This window comes from Chaetodon auriga, chromosome 12, assembly GCF_051107435.1.
Source record: "Chaetodon auriga isolate fChaAug3 chromosome 12, fChaAug3.hap1, whole genome shotgun sequence".
Classification (NCBI taxonomy): Eukaryota; Metazoa; Chordata; class Actinopteri; order Chaetodontiformes; family Chaetodontidae; genus Chaetodon; species Chaetodon auriga.
In genome coordinates this window covers 14,775,539-14,796,722 of record NC_135085.1, presented here as the reverse complement: position 1 = coordinate 14,796,722, position 21,184 = coordinate 14,775,539, and the positions used below count along the sequence as shown (strand labels likewise).

At 42.4% G+C, this 21,184-nt stretch overlaps 1 protein-coding gene across 2 annotated transcripts in view; it reads left to right on the top strand.

The window, feature by feature from the left end:
• LOC143329410 (A-type potassium channel modulatory protein DPP6-like) overlaps positions 1 to 21,184 on the top strand; it is a 58,262-nt gene that overhangs the window by 30,463 nt on the left and 6,615 nt on the right. For both annotated transcript variants that reach the window (XM_076745275.1, XM_076745274.1), the window contains exons 2-11: positions 4,544 to 4,658; positions 7,029 to 7,127; positions 10,492 to 10,586; positions 10,699 to 10,773; positions 10,863 to 10,915; positions 11,343 to 11,424; positions 15,565 to 15,685; positions 19,963 to 20,117; positions 20,403 to 20,500; positions 20,777 to 20,903. In XM_076745275.1, the coding sequence (XP_076601390.1) occupies positions 4,544 to 4,658; positions 7,029 to 7,127; positions 10,492 to 10,586; positions 10,699 to 10,773; positions 10,863 to 10,915; positions 11,343 to 11,424; positions 15,565 to 15,685; positions 19,963 to 20,117; positions 20,403 to 20,500; positions 20,777 to 20,903 (1,020 nt within the window). The remainder of the gene's footprint in view (positions 1 to 4,543; positions 4,659 to 7,028; positions 7,128 to 10,491; positions 10,587 to 10,698; positions 10,774 to 10,862; positions 10,916 to 11,342; positions 11,425 to 15,564; positions 15,686 to 19,962; positions 20,118 to 20,402; positions 20,501 to 20,776; positions 20,904 to 21,184) is intronic.

The following is a 21,184-nucleotide window of genomic DNA, read 5'->3' as shown; positions in this document are numbered from 1 at the left end:
AGGCACACTTCCCACATGACACTCAGCAGTACCATTAGTCCCCGCTGTACTGTACAGCAGCCAGCACCGTCTTCTCTGCAAATCTGACTCAAATGACTCTCTTGGTTCCCTTGGAAACCAGGTGCTCAGAGATCAGGAAAGATCCATTTCACACTTCAGCAGCGAGACAAAGAGATGGTTAGACAAAGGGAAAGTGGGAGGGAGAGAGGATTTAAGAGAGAGAGAGAGAGTGGGGGGGGGGATAAAAGAAGCTTGACCTTAAAAGATGCTTCATTCATATAGCCCCTTTGTCTTGAAATAGAATGAAAACAGAAGCAAATGGAATCGTAAAAATGCGTTGCTTCCTCTCATGGGATTTTCTACCCTTTAGAGATGTCGAGTGCTGAAATGCAAAGGGTTTGTTTAGATGTGGTGTCTGTAGAGAAAAGGGTGAAAATGGCTCCGGTTCTCATTTATTAATGCAGCTTTTATTGTTATCAGCTGTAAGGCATGCATGCCTGCTCTTCACACGAGAGGAAATGGCTTAATGCAGACAGCCAGTAATATTTCACCATGTCTGAAAACGCTGCCAAAGGTCAAGATTTCCTTTCGTACACAGATGCTCTTTCGCCTTGTTAAGAGCTCTTCGGAAAAGTCAGCATCCAGGGAACGCTTAGGTTTACAGCTGCACAGTTTATCATAAACTATAACATGCTTAACATCAGGGAAATCAAATGATCCATCTGAAGGTGGATTCTATATGTCTCTTTAGGGTTTTAATTTGCTGGAAACAATGGAGGTGTTGTTGATTTTCATATATCTTATGTGAGTGGATTCAGAGTTTGGAGCTCCCTGCACATTTGTGGTTGAGTAGGTGGGTGAAATGTTGCTTATTTTAAACCAGAATAAAGCAGTCTGCAGGGATAAAGCAAACCGAGCAGAGACACTGTAATAACAGTCAATTGTCAGCGCTGTTTTAAAAAAATATGACGCTACTTTTGAGTCTAGGTTTTAAATACCTGGATCCAGCGTGGGATCAGGTTGTTGTGTCTTCAACAAGAAAGGCAGTACATTCATTAATTAATAAAAAGAAACAAAATCTGGGTACATGTTTATGGGGCATAAGGAAGTTTAGCCAGTGGAACTTTCTAAAGAATTTACTGGCACTGATGGGGTGTTTCATCATAAAAATCTTAACATGCTAGCTTCTCAAACTCAATACTTAAAGCTTTTACAGACAATTAGGCATAATAGTTGCCTCCAATAGCTTTTATTATTAGAAAATGAGATCTTCACTACTTTAACATGACCAGCAAAATCACTGCAAAAGCTTGAAAATGGTCTTAAATGATGGACTTGTAGGATTTAACTCAAGAGACAAGAAAAATACATACATACACACTTACAACCTTGTTCATCTATCCATATGAGGACCATCATTTACTTACTTTACATTTACAGGCATTCCCTGCATCCCCTAACCTTTTAACCCTTACTCTAGCCTAACCTAAACTTAGTTCTAATGTAAACTTTACAGTTCAAACAGCCCTTTGAAGTTGTGAGATAGGGAGAGATCCTAATGAATAATACAAAATGTAATCCACTAATAAATGCTGATGTATTATTATAGGTTAAGATAGCCAGCAGTATATAAAGTTGTTAGCCATTAGACATTAAGGTGAGGCTTACAAATCAATGCATCAATAATTCTTTCCTTCAGGTCAGATTTGGCCTTTCAAGCTGCCAGTATGCTTCATCAGAACTGCTTGATGTGTGGTCGGAAAGCTTCGGAAACTCCCCTCATATGTCTGATTAGGGGGTCTGTGTCTGACCATTTCTGTAACTTTCTTAAACCAATGATGCGACAACCACATACCCCCCCCCTGCACCGTGACTGGCCAGTTGATTGGAGGTGAGAAAGGTGCCCTCCCCTCTCTGTCTAACTATTTCTGTCACTTATAATGTGAACATCTGCGTACAACATAATGAACGTCTTCCTGAAGGAGGCTGAAAATGTGTGCCGTTACCTCCGTAATGTCTCAAAAAAAAAAACCGTTCCCTCTCTTTTCTTTTTAGCCAGTGGAGCCTTTTGGAACAACTATAAACACTTTTCATTTCAGACAACAACACAATGTACAAACTAGTTCTTTTCAACTCTAAACTTCACACAGTTCGACCATCTCTATCTGCTACTAACGTGGGTCTGATTCAGCGGCGAAATGAAGAAATGTAATCTGCAGCCTTTTTTCCTCGTGGAAACTATTCTCAGAACTCTCTGAAATAGCTTTCGTTAATTGAGTGGATGGTTCGAATAGCAGCGACAGCCGTCCTGACGACTCTGTTGACCACCACTTAGCTTGTCACAGAAAGCATGATGAACATTGATCACGTCTTTCTCAAGTTGCTGTTATGTACCCAGGAATATTGACGGTGAAGGTTAATGGTCGTATCCATTTCAACCAGATGCTGTTTTATTGAGGATTTCACAGTGAAAAAGCCAAATGTCCACCAGTATTTGATTGCCTATTGATTTGAATGGTGGAAAAGCTCCCTGACCTCTGATTGAATAATTGGGTGTCCGTTTTCAGAAATGTCAAGCACCAGAGGGAAACCACTCCTGCTCGTCAAGTCGTCTGCATTCTACATTTCCACAGCCTGAATTGGCCCACGGGGGCCTGTGGGAGATGTATTCAAGACTTAGAAAAGTAGGCTGTCTGAAATAATTTTACCTTGCCCCTCTTGTGCTGCAGCACAATGAGCGTGCTGATATTGTCACGGGTGGAAAAAAAATGACTGGAACTAAATATTTACTCACATGCCTCCCAGGCTGGCATCAAAGTGTCGGGAAATATTCTGCTGAGAGACACTTTTCCTCTGTTGTGTTGCGTTGTTCCAGCTGTCACATTTACCGATCTGTGCCTCTCCGTCACGTAGAGGCTGCGCTGAACTGGATACCGGACGGGGCCGCATATAAATCACCTGCTCGCACTAAACAGTTTGCCGATTTCAGTGCACATATACAGAAAAACAAGTAAGCAGATGCAGAAACATGGTTGTTATCTGCATGCCTGTCAAAGAATCTCATTGTTTTATCTCCGGCTCGGTCAGAGGTCTGAAGTGATTGCCGATATCGAAGACAACTTTAACAGCATGTCTTCCCTATTAGAGTATGATAACACACAGACATTAATATCTTATGAATCCAGCATACAAGTCCATATACCTTATCGCGAAAATTCTTGCCTCTGCAGCAATAAATCAGCTTATTGATGTGCCTGCTGTTTTTCTGTGTACTCACTGCCTTCAGTATTGATTTGCTTCGCTGTGAGACAAACTGTGCAGAGACAGTCGGTGGAAAGGCAGTGGAAGCGCACAGGCACAGATAAACACACTGGTATACTTTAAAAATTTACATGGAAAGTAACTTGCAACATAGAAATTTAAAAGTCTTTAAAAATAGAAAGGGGATCATCTCAGCTGAAGAGTTGAGCCGTCTCGCATGCACACACACACCCCTCATTAACTCATGGATGGTTCGCTGAGCTCCTGCACACTGTTTGACTGCTGACTGCAGACAGACAGAGACCAGGTCTAATTGCTAACAAGGATATCAACAGCTGGGCTGATACGGGTGGCTGGAGCTGCTCACGTTCCTTGCCGAATGTGACCTGAGAAATTAATGTGCATGTATGTGTGTGCCTGTAATTAGACAGGAATTACACCTGACAGAAACCCTGATTTCTGACCTTAACCCTTCAAGCCAGCTATAAAGGGAGTTACAGACAGCTGGGAGTTCATGAGGCTAATCTACATCTACAGTTATTCCAGAAAACTGTCTCTTTCTGTTCTTTTGTAATGGACACAGTATGTCAAGAATGCGATAATGTTGTGTGTTTGTGAAAGGCCCAGTAGCTAAATCACACAGTAAAGCACTCATGCACACTAGATTGAAACAGTTTAAGATCTGTGTTGGAGCGTTGGAGAGTCTTCAGGGGCCACCTGATTGCTGCCCCCCACGCCTCTGCAGTTAAAATGTTTTGCATGTCCTATGGATTTCTGCAGCATATGTGTTTTGAATAGCGCTGATTAGCCATCTACCATCTGCTGGGCCGTATGAGGAGAGCAGCTCATTATTCTGCCTGTTGTGTCTGCGTTGAAGCCGTAGCTCCAGTCCAGCTATCAGGGAAAGCTGCAGGGACTCTTCGTGTGCAAGCAGCAGGGAGCAGCTGGAAGATCCAGTGTTATCGCACACAAGTGGCTGAGTCGGCGGCATCTGTCTGACAGAGAATGAGCTGTCCTCTGGCCAATCCCTGGCTCCAGCTGTGACGGCATAAAATACATCTGTCTTATGTATGATGAGATCAAACGCTGTGTATCCATTTTGAAATAAAACTCAGCACCTGAAGGTCATTGCTCCTCTCTAATCCAGCCTGTTGCGACAAATCATTTTATCAGTACATCAGTGCTTGAAAGGGGATGTTTTTAACCCCTTTATGTGTGTGTTTGTGTTTATGAGTGAGCGTGTGTGCATCAGTGTAATGTAATATGTGGGGTTGTTTTTCAGGACCTGGTGGGCAGTGCTCCGCCACAGAGGAACTGGAAAGGAATAGCCATCGCCCTGCTGGTCATCCTCATCATCTGCTCCCTGATTGTCACCTCCGTCATCCTGCTGACCCCTCGTATGTACAGAACATACGCACACACACCCACACATTTGCTACCTTTATCAAGCATTAGAAAATGCTTAGAAAACTGTGTGCTCTTTCTATAGCGTGGCAAAAAGTAAGGGTGTGGGCGGTGTGGGTGGTGCATGGGCATGTAGTACCTCCCACCTTGATGCACAAACCTGCAAAAACGTTTACTGACTGTCACTGTGATCTTTCCCTACCTTTGGTGTTTCCGTTGCATGACTCTCACTTTACCTTCACCATAGTATCGTTGCCATAACCACAATCTCCTTGTAACCTTGTAACCAATTGTGAAAAGCAAGCATTTTCAAAAAGTAGGGATTAAACAGAATTGTAGAAAACACGTAGTCATAGACAATCATGGCATACAGAGTGCCAAATCTACCATTTTAGATTCATGGGAAAAAAGCTAAAATGCTCCAAAATGGCTATTTTGCAATTTTGGATCTTCACCAAGAACCAAATACTAATCACTGTTTCGTGGGACATGACCTAATGTCACTGAAATCTGTTTTTGAGACATTATAGTAGAAAAACAAATGAGATATAAATCATTATTTCCTTGTCAAAGATAATAAGACACTCAGTAGTCACTTGCTCACACTTGCGCTGACATACACACCTGTGTACCTGTATACTTCTGCCTCAGTATACATGTATTCTACACATAGCCTTGACTTTACATGGAGAATGGCAAATCTTTCTACACACCTCAGATGATGGACCACACACCTCTGCCAAGGCTGCACAATCATATTAACTGATTGTTTTAAGAGCTTTTTAATTAGATCTAACTAGAACTGGATCTGCAACAAAACACATGTAGCACCAGACAATCATGGGATACAATGTGACAAATGCTGTTGTTTTAGGAAATAAACCAAACTGTCTAAAGGTTTAAAACAGTCTATTTTGCAATGTAAAGAAATCAATTAAAAACTGCATCCTCGTCAAAAACAAATCAGGGTTTCTTGCTCTTAACGTTCCACCAAATCACATTCAAGTCTGCTAAGTTTTTGAAAAAGTCGTGAAAAGACAAACAAATAGGACATTAAATGTGATGTCCTTGGCAGACGAATCAGCACGCGTGTACTCACACAGACACTAAACAGGCACAACATTGTTCCTTACAGGTCATCGCGTAATGTTACACCAAATTCCACTGAAGTCTGGGAAGATTTGATAAACAAACAAAGGCAAACAACCTATAGTACAGGGAGTATGCACACACACACACACACACACACACACACACACACACACACACACACACACAGAGACACACACACCTGAGTCAGTGCACGTACTCCACACACAGACTGGGCTTTGAATTCAAATGAAACCTCTTTCTTCCTCCTCTTCTGCTTTTTCTCACAGACAGCTATTTTAATTTGATAACCTTGTTTCAGGGGGGCAAGGTTTTACAGATGACATGCTTTCTCCAGTTGGTGATTGTGTACAGGTTTTACACAAAGGTGGGGTCACTGTCTCACTAGGTAATGGTCCTTTTTATGTGTAATGCCATTCAGGCCTGTTTAATGGAGATGATTATGCAGTAATAACTCCAGCCATTTGTCAGATTGGCACAGCATCAGGGATACCATTTGCCTCATGTTGGAAATTAGTTTTCTCCCTCAACTCTGCAGCTTCTTGCCAGACAAGAGAATTTCTGCGAAGTCGATAAACACTTTACAATGTCTGACATGGTATTTACACACTCAGATCTCGTCGCTCCGTCGCAACATGAAGCCTGCTGAAGAATCTGTCAACGCACGGTTTTGTACAGTAACACTGGGCTGTCAGCCATCTTGACAACTTGTGTCTAACGGTTGTTTCCTGCGCAAATGTGTGATAGAAGTTCCTCCCGGTGTCTGCTCCACCTGCAGTTCAGCTGTCAGCTTCAGATCTCATTTTGAGTTTTTGGGATGGAAGGAGTGGTCCCCCCCCTGCTGCTGGAAACGAGGCAGGCAGACGTGAACTGATGCTCTCAGATCAATAGTGCAATACTTGGGGACTCTTTCTTGTTTGTACCTTGCTCTAAATTGCTCTACCTACAGCGGTGAATAGTAGTTGGAGGTGCTATCTCCAGAGATAGAAGAAAAGTATAATATAGTGAGCTGGTGGCAGTCTCTGGTATGAGGCTGCAGTCCCCTGAGCAAAGCAACATGCTGATGGAAAAAGCTATAAGACTTTCTTCAGCTTCTGCTGTGGCGCTAGCACTTGAAATGCTAATAACTCACAAGAGTGAAGAACGACTTCTTGAAGTTTTCATCAAGAATCACTCGTAGATATTCATGTGAGCAGCTGTACCCATATGTAATTTATGCATGTTGATTTATCTTTTGGTGATGTGCTTGGCAGGTGAAGATGACAGCCTCGCCCTGAAGAAGAAAGTGACAGTAGAGGATGTTTTCGGTCCAGACCTTCACATCCATGACCCAGACACCAAATGGCTCAGCGGTGAGTGAATAGTTTGGCATTCAGCACCTTTCTCTCATGTAGAACATATCCAGACAGAGCTGAGGGTAATGTAACTGAACGCAACTGTGAAACCAGTTCACTTTTCCCATCAGCTTCTACATAAAAAAACCTTCCAGCCAGGTATCTCACCTGGTAGAGTGCGTCACATGTATCAGGGCTGAATCCTCACCGCAGCGGCCCGGACCCCTTGGTGCATATCGTCCCCCACTCTCCCTCCCCTGTCTCTCCCCAGCTGTCATTATCTAATAATAAAGCAGAAATGCTCCCAAAATGACTGTTATTAAAAATCACAGCTCTGTTGGGATTATTTTTACGATAACTGTAATTATCTTTTCTCAAAAACGACACAGATCACTCTAGCTGTGATTTTTTTTTTTTCTGTCTCCATTGCAAACAAATCCAGCTCATCTCGTATGCACTACAGACTCAGCATGCCGTGTACTCTGTGTTCAGTAAGACGGTCTAAAATGAGCAGATGTGCACTAGAACAGGTTTGCTGTGGCCTCCCTAACCTTGACAGTGTAGCAAGTAGGAAGCTGCCACCTGAGCTCATAATGTTGGATCAGCTGATTCGGTGCCCCCTGGTGTTCGACAGGAAAAGTACTTGAAATATTCTCCAGCTTCTGCATGAAAAGCTGTGTCAGTGAAACTTCGTTGAATATGGATAATTGGATTTTATTGTGCGCGGTGCACATCAATGGCATTCAGTGTTGTGACAAGTGCAACTACTTACTGCAACTGCTACTGCTATTAAATAGCTCAATTTGTCTGTGATGCACGAGGAACTTTCAGTCATACAAGGGTGAAATACTTACTTTTGTTTGAAAATTAGAAAGAGTTTCCAAACAGAGAGGACTTTGTTCCAGCTGTGTGCACATGTATTTTAGCATCTGGATTTTCATATAGAGGTCGGTTTGGGGTTCTCAGAGACAGAACAAACATTGTCAGCAAAGCCTAAATTTTTCAATGTCGTGAACGTGGCTGCTTTTTAACCAGGTTGGATCCTTGAACCTGCTCTGGAGGAGGTTATGTTCAGAGTTTCTATGAACGGTGCCACGCTTTCACTTATTCTTTTCCTGATGTTTTCTCTGGTAGCTTCTCTATATACGGATTCTCAGCCGAGGGAATGCATTGTATAGCCTGTGCAAACCTGCTGAGCCATACCGTGATAATGTAATTACAGCAGTGCAAACTGTTTGCAGAGCGCTGTGGATTTTTATCACATGAACCTGATTCTACTCAGGTGGTGATAGAGCAAATGCTTTTTTGCTTCAGGTAATATTAACACTATATCATCCATCTACTGAGAAGAATGATGAAGGCACAGGAAGTCTTTTTTACGCTGCTGGTATTTATCATAGGTAATATTTAATCAATTAAATTCATTTTATTCAGTAAATTTCACTAATCTGGCCCAAAACTAAAGTGATTTCCAAATTTCCTTCATTAGAGGACGGTGTCAGACCTGAATGTAATTCTTGTGCATCACCTTTTAAAATGCTGGATTAAGTTTTATCTGTGAGATGGGGCTTTCAACCTCATCTCACTGTCTTCCTCTGTCAATGGAGTGTGCTCAGAGCAAACTGACAGACTGAAACAACTTCTTATTACTGTACAAAACAGCTTTTAAATGAGATGGTAAATTGCCATGTTGTCCCACTTTGCAGTTTAGTGGAGAAAATTGCCTGACATAGTACACAGTTATTATGAGCATCAAAATTAGTTGTATTTATAAAAAGTTTTTGCTGTGTTTGAAGACACACAGTACAGGCAAACTCCCGTCTTCTTCTTATGTCTAGGTGTCTGCTTACAGACACAGTACGACCTTACATCTGTCCTTGTGTTCCACTGTGCGGACTGTTCCCCTGATTACTTACATTACCAGCTTATTAACATATAATTAGTTAAGTTCCCGTGTTTCTCTGCCCTTCATTCACACCTGTGATGAAAACGTCCTCAGCACCTGATGAAACCCCAGCAATCAATTGTGTGACATTGCATCTTGTCAGTTAAGTTAATGCAATCAACTCCCATTTGGTGCTAATGACCTTCTGATAAGAAACCCAACGGGACAACCTCACACTTCAGTAGTCCTCATCAATATTTTGTGGGCTTCATTCACAGCAGTGCGTAATTGATCCCCATTGCTCTTTGATCACTGCTTGCCTCAGTAGTCTTTGGACTCACCCCTTAGTTTCTCCCACAGACTCGGATCCAAAGACAAAGGATTCGACCTTCAGACTGAGCTCTAAAACAAAGAACTGCTGCTATCTGTCTGACGCATTCATGCTTTTGGGAAGTAAAAGAATAGAATATTGTTCAACAATGAAAATGAGGTATGAACAAGAAACGTCTATGGCGAAATATGCTCACGAGAATCTACTTTGTCTACAGAGGGAACAAAAGCATCATCTTTGGTAACTGAGTCACCATCACTTCTCTTTATGACTCCCAGCTCAGACCTTCTCATGAAATTGTGAAATTACAGCTTTCCATCCTGGACTTAGTGTTCACTGACATTCTCGGCTCTTGTTAGCATCCCTCATCACTGAAAAACAGCAATAAAGTGAACTGAACAAACTGTGCAGCTCTGACAAGATGAACATTTTCACTGTCGCTAAAAAAAATTCATTTGGTTAGTACGTCATGGCCTGAGCCAGGCAATCACGTTTATTGAGCATTTCTTTTGCCATTTTTTTTAAACATTAAACACAACAGAAGAGTTCTGAGATACTTCTGAGGACTGTTTGAGTTGTAAAATTCAATCTGATCTCTAAACAGAGACTGTTTGTGTTCCAGACAGTTTAAAACCACATGAGGACACTCTCCAGATGCTAGCAAAACATGCATAAGAGTGATAAATCTTGTACCTTGGCTTTCAAAACACTGTTTCTTTTATTGTTAAGGAAATCAAAGAAAGCAAATCTGACATTTAATAGAATCTTCTGATAAAAGATGAGGCTTTTGTTGTGTACAGAGCCGGATGACAAGGACAACAGCACTATAGCAGACAGAATGTGCTCAGTGCCAGCCTGGACGTAATATACGCTCAAAGCATTTTTAAGGCTGTCTTCCAACGGGAAATGTTTGGAATAAGTAAGTCGGTCCTTAAGACAAAGCAGTTAGCAAATTAGCCAGTATTAAATAGAACAACAAGAGGAACAACTGCTTGAATTTAGCAGGAATGCTCCAAATATCAACTGAGCAAATGGCAGACGAGTTCGTGACTAGCTAGCGAACATATTGTAGTGGATTTAATGAGACAGATTTTCCTATTTGCTGACCAAACAAAGCTAAAAGAGAGCGAATATTGGACTGATGGTTATTTTTTTGTCATTTACAGACAATGAGCTGCTGTATCGTACAAGGGACGGGGACGTCGTCAAGCTTAATGTCGACACCAAGGAGAGCACTGTTATCGTGTCCAACCAGCTGTTTGTGAGTATCATCTTACTCCAGCGCTGCTTACCTCAAAAAGCTGTAAGTATACTGTCTGCCGCTGCTGTACTGGGTGTGTTACGACTGCCAGTTTGTTTTTGATCCCATCCAGGACAGATCCAGAGCCGCCAAGTACCAAGTGTCTCCAGACATGCAACACGTGTTGTTTGCCTTTGAAGTGAAACCGGTGAGAAACCCTCCCAGTGCTTCCTCACACAGTGTCATTTTTTTGCAGAAGCTCGCCTTCCTTAACTGTGACGCTGTTTGTCTCTGCAGATCTACCAACACTCCTATGTGGCCAAGTACATTATTTACAGCCTTGTGACACAGTAAGACCCACCTTTCATTGTCTCACTGTGTGCCTTATTCGTGTCATCTGCCCTCGGCCTGACCTGATGTAGACAGTCCACTGACATCAGCCCCGTTTATCTGTTTTCTTTGCCCCTTTGTGGCAATGCATTTAAGTTCAGTTTAGCTATATGTGCTGCATTCAGCGTGGCCTGCTTTTACCTTTCATCCATCTTTGTCTGCTTATTTCCCTACTGCTCTGTTTTTGTACCGAGCCAAGCAAAGTCAGCCTGTGCTAAAAAAAGAATGTGGATGATTGATGAAGCCTATAGTGAGGGAACAAGCCAAAAAACACATGACTTCCTTGCACTGACTGTGCATTAATATTCAAATGCACACTGTGCGCTGTACATGTAGTGCACATACAGACAAATACTGCATTGATTCTTTCATGTGTTGTCTCCACAGGGAAACGTGGCCCCTGAATCCCCCTGAAGTGCATGATGCTGTCCTGCAGTTTGCGGGATGGGGACCCCGAGGCCAGCAGCTGGTAAGGAGGCCGTACCCTGGAGATCACACTCACTGAATACTGGCACACTGGTGGAGGTCTGTCAGGATCAGCCTGGCATCGCAGACGAGGCACAGTGGTGATTTATGGTTCGTCACAGTGAGACAGATAAATGTTGCGGCGATAAGAGGTTTATGTGCACTGTAATGACCGCTTTAAGGGTTCCAGGGCCAACTCTCCTTTATTTGACATCCATCAATGTCGCTGTGAAGCCACATAATTTTTACTTTCACAACTTCGTGACAACACATGAGCTGGTGAGAGCCGCAGTGGCAGATGGCATCTCGGTGGCACAACCTGGGGCTTGGACAGTCTGGGGTTGCTGGGTGGAGAAAACACATGGCACTGACTGAAGTGCCTGTCTGTGTGTGCATGTGTGTGTGTGCATGTGTTGTGGGGACATAAATCTGTTTACATAGTCACATTGTGGGGACTCGCCTGCCTTATAGGGACAAAACGCAAGTCCCCATAACAGCAAATTTTAGGGTCAAGCTTACGACTTAGGTTAAGGAAAGTGGTGGTTATTGTTAGGATCAAACTCTAAGAAATAAATACAAGTATGTAATGTCCCCAAAAGTGATGGAAACACGACTGTGTGTGTCACCTACAACATTTGTGGATAGATTTTGTAAAACACACCAGCTGATTGGAGACAGTTTGTCCATTTTGGCAAACAAAATAGTTTCAGTTTGGTTTCACTGCAATTCTATGTGGCATTTCTATTCATTCAGTTCTTTTTCCTTTGTTCATTGGTAATATTGCCTCTATAACATGAGAACCAAGCCATTTTTTTTTACAAAATGAAAGGTTTTTGAAGCTCTGAAAGGCTAAAACCTGCTGAGCTATTTGTCTCAAGTCCTTGGTTCTTCTGTCTATTCAAAACGTGACATTTTCAAGCCGTTTTCAAAGCTATGTTCAACAACAGTGAGAGAGTGAACTATTTTTGGTGAATTCAATAAAACATAATTTCATGTTTAAAATGAACTTACCTGCCACACAGTGGAGCCCAGTCTGTAATTCTTCGATCACGGAAATTCAAAGTGCTATATGTTCACATGAGCTGTGATACATAGATGAAAAGGTGTGTAGAAAAGCATTATGGGCGAACATGTATCAGAAAACATCAACAGCTAAGATTTGTTGTCTGCTGTAAATCTCATGAATTACAGGACTTGTCAATCAATGTGAGAGTGGGAGCAGGTTTCAGTTCTGCATTTTGAATTTTGGTCGCTGAAAGACATATTTCATTTCAGAGCTCCTTCCCAAATGCCCATTACTGACAAGTGACAAGGACCTTTAGCGGCCAAAAGCATTATGACACTTATCCATCAGGAGCGATGAAGTAAGCAGTGTGACGTGGTTGGGGAGTCACGGTGATTTCATGATAAATATGATGAATTCATCCTGTATCACTAAAGCTTGATATGGCGTATTCCTCTCTGCCACTGACCTCCACTGTAGTTCAAAACACATCACCCAGCCACACGTCGCACTGGGTGACTTGTTCCTTCATTATGCTGGACATGCTCACTGTGCTTTGTTTTGAGTTGATCCCACACATTCCTTTCCTGCTGCTCTAAATACGTGCTGATGCACCGCACGTGGATTAATCTGCAGCTGAAAATAGTCCCGAAACAAATTTACCACTTTCTGCTGTTTGAGTAATGTTGGGGGAAAAACTACAGTGCTTTGCTGTTTTTAAAGTACAAACCAGTGAAGCCGAGTTCCACAGACAGAGACATCAGAGAGCATAAAGACACAACTAAGACACTCAGTTTCGTGCAATTTGTTGACAATAAGAATAATGGCTGCCTTATTCTTTAATAAGCTTCAAAGTGCCATTGACCCAGGCTCTGATAATCTTTTGTTTTATCCTCTTGCCTAATGCAATACTCCACTTTTTTTTATTTTTTTTTTACCTTGTTGACTTTAAATTAGTTTTTATTTGGATTGTGGCGCTCAGACAACAGCCCCATGCTTCATCACGTATTACTTCAAAGCTTTCTCTTCCTCCGTAATTGCTCTTATCGTATCATTTGCTCAAATTACACATTGCTGTGAGAAAATATTAACATTTCAAGTGCGCAATGAGACTTTGTCTGCCGAGGGAAGAAAGCAGATTAATTTGCATATGGTAATAGTGTACCTGATTGTTCCCTTCGCGATGCTGGTACTGTAGCTCTGCATATGATTTAATGAACAGCAGGGGTTATGAGAGAAAAATGAGATGAGCTCTCGTCTTTTGTCTCTGTCTGACCCTGCGATGGGGGACTTGTTTTCTTTTTTTTTTTCCCCTCTTCATGGCTTCTGAATATAATGATTTTCCAAGTTGATCAGAATTGTGGCAATTTATCATCAAGTACTTCATCAGCGCATAAAGATGAGAGGTGTGTGTGAGTGTTTGTGGCAGCGTGTCGGTGTGCAGCCAAGCATCAGATGTACAGTGAGTGAAGACGGGAGATGAATCCAGCGACACTCCCCTCATTAAACAGCAAGCAATTACTCTACCGTGACAGAGCAATCAGTGAGTCTGGGTCAACACACACACACACACATGCACACACCTGAGAAAGAGGTGATATTGACACAAAAGAGGAGGGGGGAAAGGAAGAGGGGGGGAAATATAATAATATAATATGAAACCAAATTTAAAGTATCATGTGACAAAATAGGGTAATATAACTCAACTAAAAATACACGTGCACGCACACACACACCAATCAGAAACCCTGCTTTTCAGGCCATCTTTGATGCTGTCACTTTCATCTCTCCACCCGTTTGAAATGACTGTTTTCGAGCCTTTTGCTTATTCTCCGCTTTATCTCATCTGAATCCCTTGAAGACTGAAAAGTCATTGAAACAGTGAGCTTAAGTCAACAGGCCGTCACCTGCTTTACAAATGACTCCAGTTTTCAGAGGCCATTCACGACTAAATGCTGTAATGGGTTTTCTGCTGACAGTGAGTCCCTTGAATCTGAAGACTCAAGACTCTCTTTTAATCAGTTGGCGCTAACATTGCCAAGATGAATCAAGGTTTTGAGGCAAAGTTAAGAGGCGGCATTGGCCAAGGTGTAAATCATAATAATTAAAATCCTCAGAATTAAATTTTCATCTAACTTTTTGAAAGCCGTCTATGATTTCTGCTATGTCCCCTGGCAGTTTCGCAACATTCGCCAACCACCAGCTTCCTTTGCTTTCCACAGCCCTGCATTGATCTGTTTTCCTCAGATGTTGATCCCACAATATAAAACTTTGATTTTCTCAACAGTTGCCATAGATCAGAGCGAGCGAAAGGAGCCATATCTTTTTCTTTTTTTTGGATTCTAGAGCTGCCGATTTCAGGCTTAGATTTAAGTGAAGGGGTTTCAGCTGACAGTCCAGTCGCACCAACACGACCCCAGCTTCAGATACAAATCAATCCCACATTCGTCTCTTCCATACTGGCACCAGGCAAAGCAGCGAAAACACTGGAGTGGATTGACAGAGGGTTTTAAGTGTCACACATTCATCTGCCAGCGGTGTGTCTTAACTCCCTCAGGCGATGCCATTGTTGGTGCTGAGGGCTTCAATCAGCAGTCTAACCCGCAGTTTAGCTCAGCCATTGCACAACCCCAGCAGACAGCATAATGTCTCAATAAACAGAGGGGGGAAAATGGTGTGCCTGTGCTTGATTTCAAGGGTGTGTATGTGTATGTGTGTGTGTGTGCGCCTGCAGGGCCTCAGCCAACTCCAGCGCCTTGATTAGCAACAGAAAGGGTTTCAAACTGCTTTGGAGAAGAATCCAAACTGTAATTAGGGAAATATCTATTAATACAGTGCTTAAGGCTGCTGTTGACTGAGTCTGTTAGCTTAGAAGTGTCATCGAGTGGGTAGCTGTGTTTCTGTCTGGATTAAGATAAAGACATGTTGTGATAAGAAGCCACAGGTGGGTTTAGAGTAAAGGATTGTACTGTAAATAGATGTCAGATGCAGAGGCTGAATAAAGTAGTCGCAGCTTTGCACTGCGGAAAATTGAAATTCAGGTGTGAGCCGAGCACTACAGCAATACACGTAATGATTCTAGGCTCCATGCAGTGGTGTAGACACTAATGGTGGTTCTCCTTTCTGCATTTCTCTGTCCAGATCTTCATATTTGAAAACAACATCTACTACAGAACAACAGTAGAGAGCCGAGCGATCCGCCTGGTTTCCACGGGTAAAGAGGGTGTCATCTTCAACGGCCTGGCTGACTGGCTGTATGAAGGTAAGACAAGTACAAACACAGCCCACGGTGATATCTATCCATCATTCCCATGTTGCAAATAGTGGACTTAAGAACTGACAGGACTGAAGGGAGTGAGTGAAACTGGACCAAATACCGAAGTCCTTACCTGGCCAAAAGAATGCGGACACCTTTGCGTCACACTGTATGTGATTATTGAACATCCCTTTTCAAAACCAAGGGCATTAACAGGCTATTGTAACACCCTTTCACTCTACTTTCCACAAGAGTTTGGAGCCTGGCAGAGATTTGCTGCCACTCAGCCACAAGAGCACTAGTTTAGAGGTTGGATAGTGATGATGGGTGATAAGGTCTGGCTCGTAGTCGGCGTTCCAGTTCATCTTAAAGGTGTTAGATGGACTTGAGGTCAGTGTTCTGTGCAGGCCTGTCGAGTTCTTCCACACCAAACTCAGAAAACCGTTCAGACCTCGCTTTGTGCTCGGGGGCCATTGTGATGCTGAAAAAGTAAACGGCCTTCTCCAAACTGCTGCATTACTGTTTAGAATAGTGTTAGGATTTCAGTCAAACCTGCTATAACTAATATTTAGGGCTTAATGGAAACCATCTGGAAGCACATCACTCATAGATGATCACCTTTTAAACTGTGTTAGCGAGCAGTTGCTTATTTACACATCAGCACACTTGGAGCACCATTAGCTTTCACTGTATGTGTTTAAACTGTCCACCTCTTGAATATAAGTCAAATATTTACTCTCTTTGCTCTGTTTTTGCTTTCTTGTGGGAAATGGGTGTTTATCTGCTAAATGCTCCACCGTGTTTACCAGCTAATCACTCTGTCTGCTGTTTGGTGCTAAGCGGCTAGCATACAGTTTGATAACAGTGAGACTGAAGCGAAAGAGTAAAGTTTAGGGCCTAAGAAATGGAAACAATGAGCTGAGAGGTGTTAAACTGCTCTGTAGATGTGATGGGAAAGGCAGAATAGGGTAATAATTCTCTGTGGGTTTGTCACAACCAGTAACTCCTTTCATTTACAAGTTGCCATGTGATCCATTGCTGCAATAAAAATATTGATTACAGCCTCTTTAATTGGATCTACAGTGCCCAGACCGGAGCATGAACAACACACCCAGTGCACAGAAGGAAATTTGAAGACCATTTTGATCCAATCTTATGACACCTGCCTCCACCTGGAGGCATGGTGGGTGTTTGTGTGCGTGATTCCATTTGAAAGGGCGCAGCTGGCTACGTTTCAGTGCCCCTCCTTCTCTTGACTTCCCATAGCTCATCTCTGTGCTCAGGCAATTTTAATTAATTCATGTCTGCAGCGCTGCAGTCTCACTCAGCAGATGTTCAAAAGCCGGCATACTTGTAATTTAATATGAGACATTTTCTGATTACTGCATTCCGGTATGTGAGAGAGACATCCCATTTACATACCACTTGGATATGGCTTTGTTTACAGATGCGCTGTCATGTTTGAGACTAGTTTCTCCGCCGTGCATTCATTTATAACAAGGTTTATAGGTTTGATAAGTGATGACGTCTGTTTCCAGCATTGTTGTGATTATTCATTTGGCATTTATTCAGAGGGTGGTTGTGGATAATAATTGCAGTGTAATTGAATAATGTAATTGCAAAATGTCAGTTATTATGAGAGAAATTCTGTTAGAGCGCATGAACTGCTTCAGGGTTGGCTCTAATCGGTTTTTCATTAATGGGATTATTTCTTTGTTGTAGACACAGAACATGACATGAAAGAAGTAATCCATTTTCAGTGCCGGAGAAAGATTTGTCTTGCTGTTATGTTTCATGGATTTATCAGCGGATAACAGACTGTCTCAGAAAAACAGAGATCATGGAGTGTGCGGTGTGTCTTTTACAGGCTCACTGTGACAGCAGTGTGTACCGCATTGTTCAGGTGAAAGTTGTTCGATTGTGGCTCAAGGTGAGGTTGTTTCACTGTCTCGGTGGTCTGCAGTCAAACATCCTCAACCTCAAGAGAGAGAATTCAAGCTTTATTGTGAGTAGCAAATGTTTCCATCATGGTATTGTTAGCGGTCTGTTTTCAAGAGGTAGAACAGGTGATTTCAGGTGACCTGTAGTATCTGGATCCACACGTTCAATTTTAAACAGCTTGTGTTTCCCAGAGAGGCAAGTTTTCATTCATATCCCTCTGAGCCTCTAAAAGCCAAACATTTCCTTTAAAATCCCACTTTTTTTGGGGGGGGGGGCTTTTCCGCATGTGTGAGAGTGCAATTTATAAATACCGAATCTCCTCGTTGCACAGCTCATTTAAGTAACAGTATATCATGCAGACGCCGCTGAATAATTCAAACGAAAAGCGCTGCACCATGACATCAAATGGAATATTTTAAACGATAGACTAAAAACTTGTGTTTCAAATGATTCACATTTCTCTGAAACACTTAGAGCCTGACGAACATTTCAAACGCAGTCCTGTGGGTTCGAACAATACTTGGCCAAAAAAAGAATAATTATCTGTGAGGCTTTGATGTTGATCAGAGCTAATAATTATTCCTCACTTGTCATAATACCGCATCACCAAACATGCGAGCTCTAACTTTGATCAAGAGATTAAAGATAGTGAAGACGTGGGATTGAAGTCGCGATGAATGTCTCCTGTAGAGAGGTGCGTTTGGGAGATGGAAGGGATGAAAGAAATAGATTTTACCAGAATGCGACATGTGAGTTTGTGTGTCTGTATCTATACTTACCTGCACATGTGGGTTTCTGTGCCCTTTCCTCAGCTGATGGAGGTTCAGTCCGTTGTATCTCTGCCTCAGAGAGCACTGATTGTCAATGCACAGAGGTCCAGCTCATGACCGATCCACTGCACTCCAGCACTGATTGCCCAAAGTGGTCGTGCAAGGGCAAGAAGCACTGCGCCATCTTTTCATACTGATGTCACAGGAAATACGAACCTTTATATCTTGTATGAATTGCAGATAGACCGGGTATTCTACAGGCTTAGCAGCAACATGACTGTAGCCTTATCAAATGCTTCAACCTTCAACCGTCGGAATAATGGACAAAGTAAATTTGATGTTGTGCCTTCCCTCAGTTAAGAAATTGTGTCGGCTGACGTTCTGCGGGCACAGACCTTGAAAATCCTGCTGCACTGCAATAAACTGGTTGGCCTTACAGCGAGAACTCGATTAAATGTTTTGGAATTCAACAATGAATAATCTCCTTTGCCCGCTCTCACCCTGTTTCAACAGGCTTCAAAGTATAAGGTGCCTTTATTTCTCCTTTTACAGCACAGGCTTGATGATGAAATGATTGTTGTCTCTTTGTGCTGCTCACGAAAACAAAATCTCTTCAGCTCGTGCTTTCAAAAAAAAAACACAGCCTGACAAATTGTCTCATCAAGTCCACATCAAGGTTGAGCTGATGGTTTTTGTCAGGAAAAGGCTGTTTGGCTGTTGGTTCTCCACATGTAGGTACAGTAGAGGAGTAGTGTGTGCTGTTCATGGAGCTCTTCTGCCCCCTGCTGGATGGAAGTCAGTGCTGGAAAAACAAAAAGAAAAGCATCTCTTTTTCCCTGAAACAGCAAGAAGAGAAAGTCTGTGTGCCTTTCAAAATGGTACAGTTTTCCTCGTGAGGAGGTATTTCTGCACTTTTTACCTTCGTCCAAATTGTACCCGTTCGGTTCTCAACCAAAGTCTACATTTAACTTCCACCATCATCAACAAAACCTTAAGCAATGGAAAGAGGCAAAGATAAATAGAAAATGTAATTATGATTAATATTAATTGTCTTTCTGTTACTCACAGGCATCAAATCTACATCAACACGGTGAATTCACTGCAATGCCAAGCTTCTAGTTTCATACTATTGGATTTCAAACAGTCAAACTCGAATATGAGTAATTAATTTACTTTTCCTCAGTGACGGTGCAGGGAATGGGCTCCATAAATCACACATGCTATTAATATTATAACTAGTGGCTGTTCAAATGGTGATGTATTGGAAAAGTCTTTATCCGTGTCAGAATATGAAGTACATAAACACCGACTAATGAGATAGCTGCAGATATTGCTTTCCAAACTTTTTATGTATTTTAGGGAGCTGGTGGTGCTGTAGTCAAATACTTTAACTGTCAGGAGCCAAACATCACACTTTTAAATGATTAACTTGGCTCTGACTATTGTTTTTCTGAATCACTTTATGATGAATCCCTAAAGTCAGTCTGGTTTTTGGAAAACATTGGGTCAAGGTCAAATTCAGTTCATGCTTTCTTCACCGTGTGAATAATATCTGATTATTTTGTGTTACAGAGGAGATCCTGCAGAGCCACGTAGCCCACTGGTGGTCTCCAGACGGGCTGCGTCTGGCCTATATGACCATCAATGACACGCTGGTGCCAAAGATGGAAGTTCCCTTTTTCACGGGGACGCCGTACCCCGCCAGCTTGGAGTATCACTACCCAAAGGCAAGTATCCCTCACAGTCTCACACCTATTCTTGCGCTGGGCAAATTTAAAGCTGCTATAATCAATATTTTTCTAATAGCAATGTGACAAAGGGGTTCTCTAAAAACTCACTGTACACGATCTGTCCCACTCCAAACGGCAGACAGACACAGTTAGAGATAAGCTGGTGAACACAGTGGAGAAACTAGCAGCCAGATATTTAGTTCAGGAGTTAGTAGAGACCAAAATGCATAATAGCTGTCTTAAACTGAAATTCAGTCTGATCTATCTACTCTACTGTTGCAGGCTGGGGAGGAAAACCCTGTAGTACACCTGTCAGTGGTAAGCCTCAACGGCCCCCTGCATACTGTGGTGATGAAGAAACCTGATGACCCCCGAATTGGGTGAGTGACAGCCCAGCAGCGCCTTAGTGTGTATGAACTAACAAGCACCAAAAACAGTAAGGCCCTGTTATTTCCGCAATGCAGAAAACACAGATGGAAGGTGATGTAAGACAAGGAATCGACTGTAACGCACTCGTTCTGATGATGTGGAATTTGGGGGAAAATGAAACCAAATACTTATTTAATACAGTCCTAAAATGTCCCTGGAGCATTTTGTCAAGGTAGCCAAGACAGAGGTTGTCAGTGATGATGTTCTCTCATCTCGTGGTTTTCCAGGAGGGAATATTACATCACCATGGTGAAATGGGCCACCAGCACCAAACTGGCCATCAACTGGCTGAACAGAGCCCAGAACAACTCCATCCTGACTCTGTGTGAGGCTACCACTGGAGTCTGCATTAAGGTGAAACGTCCTGCAGATTTGACTTGGCAGAGTATGAAATCTGCTGTCACTGTGTGTTTTGTGTTAAGCGCAGCCGTTTAAGGAAATGATTCGCTTCTGTTTTTTTTAAAGTAGATTTTCATGACCTCAAAACTTCTGGACATACACACATTCGCCTTCTGGTGCAGACTAGAATGAGAATCAATACCCCTCTCACTCTGTATGTTAAATAGTCCGACACATGACCCCCAGTAAAAAGGCAAGCTGTGGCTTTTCCACTTCCTCTTTTGTATGGATTGAAC